Genomic DNA, 10,000 nt, shown 5'->3' with positions numbered 1-10,000 from the left:
GGTGAAGAAAGCACCTGAACCACAGCTGGTGGCCACACCACACCCTGCAGCTGAGGAGGTACACACACACACACACACACAGTCACACACACACACACACACACTCACACACAGTCACACACACACAGTCACATACACACACACACACACACACACACACACACACACACACACACACAGTCACACACACACACACACACTCACACACACTCACACACACACAGTCACATACACACACACACACACACACTCACACACAGTCACACACACACAGTCACATACACACACACACACACACACACACACACACACACACACACACACAGTCACACACACACACACACACTCACACACACTCACACACACACAGTCACATACACACACACACACACACACTCACACACACACACACACACACAGTCACACACACACACTCACACACAGTCACACACACACACACACACACACACACACACACACACACACACTCAAACACACACACACAGTCACACACACACACACAGTCACACACACACACACTCACTCACACACACACAGTCACATACACACACTCACACACACACACTCTCCTGGTCTGTGACTCTGATCAGCTGATGGTGGATGAATATTGTCTCTGTACTTCCCTGTGAAACAGGACGTGATGCTCAGGTGTGATGTTTAAAATAATCATTAGAACTAAGGAACAAACATTTGTGTTTATAAAACTTGTGCGTCCACGGATGCGTCGCATCTCGTCACATTTATTCCTGATGCTTCAGACATTTGGATGATGACAGTTTCTGCGTCCACCTCTGCCATTTACAACCAGAGGAAACTGCCTGTCTGTGTATTCCAGGTGTACAGCCAGATGTTGAAGCGATACGCCCGACTGGAGGACAGAGTCCTGCAGGAGAGCCGCACCTGACGGTGGAAACCACAGCAGCGTTTTCAGGAAGTAAACGATACGATCTGAGCGAATAATTAACAGCAGCTGACGAATCACAGCTTAGTTCTAGAAATCGAGTCTACGAACTGACAGATGATGAAACTTTCATTAATAATATTTGAATCAAAATCAACAACCACAGATTCAGTTTTTGAACTTTGGACAGAAACTTGCATCCTGATGATCCGACAGTAAAATGTTTAAACAGTTCGGACGAACTCGTCTGATTGGTCGGGATCTGGGCTGGTCCAGGTTCAGCTTTCAGCCCGAACGCTCCCGGCATCAAACAAACAAACAAACAAACAAACAGTGGAAAGTGAGTGAACTGGTTCGTCCATTGGTTTGTAGAACAGATTCTGAAGGTCACAGCTGTTTGTCCTCACAACAACACAAAGAAATCTAAAGGATTTTTTAATGAAAACTGTTTAATAAAGTAAATGATCACATGAATGTCACGTCAGTTTGATGTTTTCGTGTCAGACTGAGCCGCAGAATGAAGCCTGGACCTCACAGCTCGTTCACTGACGGACTGAGCCTGATCATGGTTGTAGTTTTATTCTCCAGGTTACAGATGAGTCAGGAGCAGCGGATCATTGGTCTGATTTGTTGTTGGTTGTTGTCCTCAGCCTGTTATTGTCTCTGTGTGGACGCCTGTCTCTGTGGAGTCACTGAAAGCTTTAATTCCTAAAACCATTGTTTTCTTTAGGATAAATGCACCTGCTGCTAAATGCTAAATGCTAACTGTCTGCAGCCCTGAGGCTCATGTCACTAAGTAGTTTGTCCTTCTTGTCCTCCTCTTCACCGTCTCCCTCTGTTCTCTCGTCCTTCACACTCCTACACTTCTATCATTACGAGTGACATTATCAGAACATAGACCAGAGGCTGATAAAGGTTAGCTGCTGTGTGTGTGTGTGACTAATGCCTCAGACATGGGAGATTGAGTTCGATTCAGAGCTTTACAGTCTCTGTGTGTGTCTGTGTGTGTGTATATCTGTCTGTGTGTGTGTGTGTGTATCTGTCTGTGTGTGTGTGTGTGTGTGTGTGTGTGTGTGTGTGTGTGTGTGTGTGTGTATCTGTGTGTGTGTGTGTGTGTGTGTGTATCTGTGTGTGTGTGTGTGTGTATCTGTGTGTGTGTGTGTGTGTGTGTGTGTGTGTATGTGTGTATCTGTCTGTGTGTGTGTGTGTGTGTGTGTGTATCTGTCTGTGTGTGTGTATATCTGTCTGTGTGTGTGTGTGTGTATCTGTCTGTGTGTGTGTGTGTGTGTGTGTGTGTATGTGTGTATCTGTCTGTGTGTGTGTGTGTGTGTGTGTGTATCTGTCTGTGTGTGTGTATATCTGTCTGTGTGTGTGTATGTGTGTATCTGTCTGTGTGTGTGTGTGTGTGTGTCTGTGTGTGTGTATATCTGTCTGTGTGTGTGTGTGTGTATCTGTCTGTGTGTGTGTGTGTGTGTGTATGTGTGTATCTGTCTGTGTGTGTGTGTGTGTGTGTGTGTGTGTGTGTATCTGTGTGTGTGTGTGTTAGAGAGAGAGAGAGAAATGCGGCAGAGGAGAATGGGTTCACATGAGGAGACGGGCACTGCAGAGACTGGGCCACGTGTGTGTGTGTGTGTGTGTTCGGTCTATAGCATTTACAGCGGTGGGAGGGGAGGGGGCTCTGAGCTGTCCTCATATGACACACCCGGGAGAGCTACTGTGTGTGTGTGTGTGTGCGTGGGCGGGACTACCAGTTGTCCTCAAATGCCATCTGTATCACAAACCTCCTGCTGTGTGTGTATCACACATCTGTGTGTTTTCCGTGTGTGTCCTCATGTGCAGACCGTGGAGCTCCAGCTCCGACCGACTGTCCCCGTGTCCCCGTGTCCCCTCACTCAGGTTCCTGCGTCTTTCAACAAATCTTGTTCCTGGAAATTTCCAGTGACTGACTGCAGCTGCACACACACACGCACACACACTCAGAGCAGAGCGGAGGATCAGAGACATATTTACTGTCTCAGTTTGCACAGTGGCAGCAGGAATCATTCGTACTTCCTCATCCTGCCATAGTTTTGTTCAGCATTTCATTATTTCAACGTTCGGGGCAGTTTCATGATTTCTCAGGACTCACACTGATTTCAGATTTCTGCTGGAGTGTCCATCCTGTGTCCATCCTGTGTTGTCCTAGAGAGGACGGTAAGTATAACGTCTGTCTGAACACACAGGGACCTCTGACCTTCATCACTCACTGTCTCTTACTGGATATTTCTCTTTCTGTGTCTGAGGCTTTCCACGTGGAGGGGACCTGAAACACCCGAGGCAGCAGCTGCAGTGTGAGGCTCGGCAGTGAGGGGGCGCTGCAGCAGCTGGCATCAGAGCAACTAAGCTGTTGGTGGTTTGTCTTTTCTTAGAGTCCTGATTGGTCCTGATCAGCAGTGGAGCTGGTCCAGAGGGTGGCGCCGGAGCAAAGTGTGAACTCAGGTGAAGTGAAGCCGACGAGCTCAACAACTGGCGACCCGAGAAGGGGACAGTGGGCCGAGCTCCAACCATCCGGTCCTGTGAGTCAGCGCTGTGGGGGACGGGTGAATGACAGGAAGTGAGTTTAGCTCATCACAGTCCAGGTGAGACCTTTTTTGTTGTGGACAGTCAAGACACTCAGGTTATGCTGTGGCCTGTTAGCGTCAGGTACAGAGGCGGATCTAATCCCTTTACCTGTAAAAGCCTTGTGATGCTCATCATGTCAGTGCTGCTGAAGCTGCGACAGGTGAATGCACTTTCCCAGGTAGCAAACCTTTTTTTAAACATCACTCGCTGCTGTTTTAATGTCAGAAATACAAACTGTCTAACTTCCTCCAGCTCAGCAATCCAGCAGGACTCAGTTCAGCTCAGTCAACATTTATTTCTCCAAAGCTTTTAACAGCAGTTAGAACATGAAACATGAAGCAGTGACTCTCAGCTCTGTTAGACTCTGTGTGTTTTACTAAGCCTGTCAGTGTCAGAGCTCAGCACCTCATCCTGGGAAATAAGATCATTCAATGTTTTCACTGTTTGCTGTGATTAGAAGACTGAATAAGACCTGAGTCCTCTGAGTCTGAGCAAGCACAGCATCATCCATCCATCCATCCATCATCCATTCACCCATTCACCCATCCATCCATCATCCATCCACCCACCCATCCATCTTGTCTCATGGGTGTTTTGCCTCAGTCTCAGTCTGGGTTTTGTCTTGTCTCTGTCTTGTGGAGGTTTTGTCTCAGCCTTGTGTCCTGGTGTCTCAGGTCTGAGTCTCACTGACTTGGTCTTGTCTCTGTTTCCATTGTTTCCTGTCACTTTCCTGTCAGCTGACTCGTCATGAACAGGATGAAGAATATTGAGCGGACACTGTAACGTGGCGTCAGGCTCCTCTGGACCTGGTTCTGACTCGGTCTCAGAACCACCCAGACTCTGACTCGTGTGGTCCCGACTGCAAACTGCAAAAAACAAACTGTCTGTTGGTGGAAGTCAGTGGACAAGTGAGTCATGTGCTCGGGTTCGTCCTCAGACAGCAGGACGGCATTGCTGCTATATGAAAAAGGTCACAAATTATTAGCCAGCATTATTATTAAAAAACGCACCTCCTGTGTGTCCACAGTGTCTCTGGGCTGTTGTCCTCAGCTCAGGGCGACCGTCTGTCCTTCAGCCGTCTGCTGTGCTTGTTCCTATAGAGTCCATTAGACCTCAGCTCATGAAATTACAGCCTAAATCAGAGCGAGTGAACGACGGAGAGGAGGATTCTGGATGCCTAGCAACAACCACTTGCTGCCTTCTCCCCCTGAATCTGACACACACACACACGCATCAGCACACACACACATCAACACACACACACACCAGCCTGGTTGGCAGCCTTTTGAATCAGCTGCTAATGTGGTGAATTAAGACTCGTTAATTTTGTCAACACCCTGTGTTCATTTGTCCAATTAAGCCCTTTGCTAATTGATCATCTAGGGGGCAGAGTTTGGGGGGGGGGGGGGGTGTAAACAGGTGGATGTCGTCTGCCAGACACACACACTAGATTCTAACAGGGAGGGAAACGTCTTCCAGGGCAGGGTGAGGTTAATTGCAGCAGCTCATTAACTAATTAACGCAGTGAGGTGAGACTGACTGACAGCTGGACAAGGTGTGTATGATCTTCCACACGCAGTGTGTGTAGTATGGTGATGTTGTGTTTGTGTGATTTCATCTATGGTGGGCTCATTTACCTTTTGTTTATGGCCTGTGTGTGTGTGTGTGTGTCCATATTGAAGATTTAGAGCTTCTTCATTTCCATTCAGCCCACCGAGCTGCAGCAGCTCAAAGACGTTGGAAAGGCACATTGAGAAAGATAATTATGCCTGGACAGCACCGTGTGTGTGTGTCTGTGTGTGTGAGGCATTAAATCACTCACACAGGTTTTAAACTGTGTCTTTCTGGGTATCTCTCTGTCTCCGTCTGTCTCCGTCCTGCGGTCGTAGAGGTGAGGTCTGTGGTTTTTGAGTCTTGTGGTGCGGTTTACAGCTGAGTCCTGTTCTTGGTCCTGGGTCAGATGGACCTGGACAGGACATGCAGGACGTGTCTCTGTACCTGAGGCAGCAGCTTTAAACAGCTGATATGTTGGAATTCTGCTGCTGAGACGAGCGACAGAAAATAAAACCAAATAATGGAATGTGGTGTTTCTGTTCGGTTGGCGGCTGCGTGGTGGTGTCCTCGTCCCGCCGTCGTTCAGTGTGTGGGGAAATGAAAGGAAACAACAGGCTCTGAGCCTGTTAGAGTAACTGCTGCTGCTGCTGCTGGGAGGAGATTAATTATAACAGTAATTATTGAAGGAAAAATGTGGAAAGATTCACTTTGTCTTCTCTCTCTATCCTGTCCTCCTTTATCTCTTTCTCTTTGTGCTGCCCTTTAATCTCTCTCTCTCTCTCTCTCTCTCTCTCTCTCTCTCTCTCTCTCTCTCTCTCTCTCACTCACTCACTCACACACACGATAAAGATGCCTCAGTACAGATGCTTTGGCTTCATATCACTGAATTAGCATGTAATGCTAACACACACACCCCAGGTTTACACCAAGGGGAGAGTTGTATGTTTCAGCAGTGAGGATCACTTCTGCGTTCAAATAGCTGCAGTTCCTCAGCTGCTGCTGGATCCAGAAGTGAGCAGTTCTCCATTGACCCCCATGTTAAAATAGCCAACTTTACAGCCTGAAAAAACATATTTACAGCCTGGTACATTTTTTGTTTTTGGTCTCTATTGATAGTTTCCACCTCCGTGAACACTGTGGGGGGATTTTTTTGTACCACAACCGTTTTAGTGTTATTTAGGCTTAATAAATTAGGGCGTGGTTATGTTGAGTCACAGCCCATAGACAGGCACTGGCAGTTAGCTCTTTGCTAAAGAATCGGCTGGGCTAGGCGGCTACATCCAGCCGCCTCCAGCTACCTACAGCGGTTGACACGGGCTGCAGTGTCCGTGTTTGTTTGCCAATGTTCGGATAGGTTTCTGTGACAGTATGGCTTGTTGTAGTGTGGACTGTACTAACCGACCGTCGAAGGAGTCTGTGTCGCAGTGTTGTCGGTAAGTAAATTTCTCACTATTTTACCTGGATGTTTGCGCTAATTAGCATGTATTAGCATATTTAACCGCTAGCTTATGACTTCATTGCCGGTCTCTGGTCGCTGCTGATACAGATAGAGGACCGGAGCAGCTAATGTTAGGAACGCTGCTTCGGTGTGTTCCGTGCTCTCAGAGTCCGTTTATTGTGTGAATACTAGGCTACAATTTTATTTGGTCTCATTTTTCTGTTTAAAAAGTCCGACACTGCATGGACAGAGCAGCTCCGTCAGTCAGCGGCTGCTGTAACTGTAAGTGGATAGTGGATGGAGGCAGCGGTGAAAACCGGTAAATATTAAATATTTTAATATATTATTATCATCATTATTTTTTATCGTTATCATTAATAACAATGACAGCAACAACAATAATAATAATAATGTTTTTAACTTTTTAATATATTTGATCAATATGAAATAATAATGATTATTTCACAGTTAAATAACAGGCTAGAAATAAATTTCCCCCCACAACTCCACCAAACCCTGCAGCTCCACCTAAAACCTCTCTATCTGAAACAGTCATGTTTAAAACACAGCAGCAACATTATGATCTCTGTTGTATGCTGTGTGTCTTGGTTACACGGGGTCGAGCTAGTCGGGTCGGACTCGGGGACTGTCGTGTGGTGGATGTAGCTGCGTGTAGCTGCCGCTTAGCTTATTAGCTGATTAGCTGATTAGCCTTAGGCTAGCTCGGTTGCTCTGAGCTAAGTGGCCGGCTGACCCCGGCTGACCCGTAGAGTAACCGCCTCTTCGCCACATATAGAAAGTACACTCCCACTAAAATCCAAAATGGCGCAGCTCCAATGCCCATGGTTTGGTCACAAAACCGACTCCCCGAAACCAATGGGTGACGTCACGGGTGCTACGTCCATGTCTTATACAGTCTATGGTTTACACACATCTACATGCAGTTAATGTGCTCAGCTCTGTGTGTCAGCATCAAGACAAATGTGTGTACACACAGATTTACTGAATACACAAACACACAGAACACTGTACAAGCTACATGCAGCATTTCTTAAAGCGGCGCTCTGACGTTTTGTGTGTTTGTTGGGTTGGTGAGTCTGAATTTCAGTGAACCCGGTGTAACCTGAGGCTGTGTGAAAGTGTGAAAGGTGAAACTGCGTTCCAGCTCAGCTGTGTGACTCGTGTGTTTCACTTCATACAGAGACCGAGGGGAAAGTTTGTCTTGTGTTGTTTGTGCAGACTTGACAGCTGGAGATGTTTTGTCACACGTTGATTTGCCATTAGTCAGAGAACCAGACGTACATCAGTTCAGATCAGGGCCGACAGGTAGTTTGGTTCTGTCTTTGGTTTTCCTCCAGTTTCTGAACTTCCTGAAGCTGTTGATGAAGCAGAGTCATGAAGCCTGAAGCTGGTTTTAGGAAAATCAGTCGCACATGATTCGTTCATGTTTGTTTTCTGCTGCAGCTGCGTGTTTATGAAATGAACTGACAGATCATCGTGTTGCTGCTGCTGTTTGGCTTCTCTCTGTCAGTGTCTGATCAGATGAAGCTGTGGTTGGTGCTCCCCCTCCTCCCCCTCCCCTCCCTCTTCCTTCTCTTCCTGTTTTCATCTGCTCTTCTCTTCTCGTCTCCCTCACTCTTCACCTCCATCATCTTCTTTCACCCTCATCCATCAGGGATCGATGGGGCTCAACTCGCTCTCTCTTTTTCTCTCTCAGATCCAAACTATTCAGGAAAGGCTGAGACGCTGAGACGTGTCCAACGTCCTGCCCTGACGAGGTCTGAGGTGATTCTACACAGACAGACTGCAGCAGGTCCAGGACAGAGTTCACAGCCTGTTGGATGAAAACACTGAGCTTCAAACCAGGAGCCTGATGAATCGTTCACATCAGGATTATTGATAATTGCACCTTTAAGGCTGATGCATATGTTCAGTCAGTGCAGCGTCCTGTGTGTTTGTGCTGGTACCAGTGTCTGTCCATCAGAATCACGCTGCTGCTGCTTCACTCAGCTCTGTAATATTGCAGCCGTGTGTTTGTGCTCACAGCAGGAGGCCTGCCGTCGCTCCCTGCAGGCCGCTCGCTGCAGGCCGCTCGCTGCAGGCCGCTCGCTGCAGGCCGCTCGCTGCGTCTCCGCTCGCTGCAGGCCGCTCGCTGCAGGCCGCTCGCTGCGTCTCCGCTCGCTGCGTCTCCGCTCGCTGCGTCTCTGCTCGCTGCGTCTCTGCTCGCTGCAGCTTCATTAAGCCACTCCGTCCTGTTTAAACATGCAGGGCAAAGACGAAATCACTGACAGTAATCAGGTGGAGGCAGGAGATCAGGTGATGTGTTTGCTGCCTTCAGGCCGCTTCACGCCAGCCTCAGTGTTTCCACATGAAAAACACGTGTTTTAGAGAAAGCGTTACATGTTCATGTGTCTTGGATGTTGTGTACACAGATGAACGATGAACTGCAAACAGCTGATGTTGCTCCTGGACCATCGCGGGGCTGGAGATGAGCTGATCTCAGCCGGTCCAGTCTGGTTTATGGGCTCAGATGCAGTTTTCAGCAGCTTCTGTTTCTAACACATCATTTTTTCACTGCATCATTTCAGGCGTTTGTATAAAACACGGCTCGATGGGATCATCAGCACCGAGAGAAGAGGAAGCGTCTTCTTCTTTTCTCTCTCCATCTCCTACAAGGCCACCGGCTCATCTTATAGACTGTTACATAAAGCTGTTATATAAACAGCTGACAGACCGGCAGGGCGACCGAGCTATGGTGTGAATGAGGAGAGAGAGCGAGAGAGAAGAGACCCATGTGAGTAGGAGAGGAGGGAAAGATGGAAGTGGAGGATGAGATGAGAACACGATGTAACTGTGGGTTTCCAGGTGTCGGGGCCTGCGACTGCATATGAGAAGCCTTCAGTGTCTCCAGAGGGAGCTGTCCTCAGGTGATGTCACCTGAGTCAGCGCCAGTGGTGCTACAGGATGCTCCAGTTGCACTGTGGGTAACGTAGGCTCCTCTGATTTAATGTGAGCATGTGCAGGACAAAAATATGAGACAAGCAAAGTAGCACAGACGTCAGCTTCAGCCAGGTGTTGACCTGTGACCTGGATGATGTCAGAGCTTCATGTTTCAGTCAAATGTCATTTGTGCTGTGGACGATCACAGAAAGCAGCGAGAACAGCGCGAGGATACGATGAGCTCATGCTTCTGCTACTATTATCACTCCATCTGCTGATACTGATCAATCTGTTGTGGTGGGGAGTGTATGTTGTGTTTATCTATGCAGTGTGTGTGTGTGTGCGTGTGCTTTTAAATGTGTCGGTATGTGTGTGTGTGGGTGGAGGAAGATGTACGCTTTCTACATCCCAGGGCAAACTTAGTGTGAGACGGAAAAGAAACCATGAATGTTACATCCCCGGGCAAGTTAAATCTGTGTGTGTGTGTGTGTCAGTGTGTGTGTGTGTGTGTGTCAGTGTGTGTCAGTGTGTGTGTGTGTGTCAGT

At 47.8% G+C, this 10,000-nt stretch overlaps 1 protein-coding gene across 8 annotated transcripts in view; it reads left to right on the top strand.

The window, feature by feature from the left end:
- Nucleotides 1-1,390, top strand: part of xylb (xylulokinase homolog (H. influenzae)) — a 7,998-nt gene extending 6,608 nt beyond the window's left edge. For all 8 annotated transcript variants that reach the window (XM_041065682.1, XM_041065683.1, XM_041065689.1 and 5 more), the window contains 2 exons: nt 1-58; nt 857-1,390. The exon at nt 1-58 is cut by the window's left edge and continues 37 nt beyond it. In XM_041065682.1, coding sequence (XP_040921616.1) covers nt 1-58; nt 857-925 — 127 coding nt within the window. In that variant the 3' untranslated portion in view covers nt 926-1,390. The remainder of the gene's footprint in view (nt 59-856) is intronic.
- Nucleotides 1,391-10,000: the final 8,610 nt, after the last annotated feature.

The sequence above is a fragment of the Toxotes jaculatrix genome, chromosome 20, assembly GCF_017976425.1.
Source record: "Toxotes jaculatrix isolate fToxJac2 chromosome 20, fToxJac2.pri, whole genome shotgun sequence".
Lineage (NCBI taxonomy): Eukaryota > Metazoa > Chordata > Actinopteri > Toxotidae > Toxotes > Toxotes jaculatrix.
Note: the sequence above shows the minus strand (reverse complement) of the source record. Positions and strands in the feature narration are given on the sequence as shown.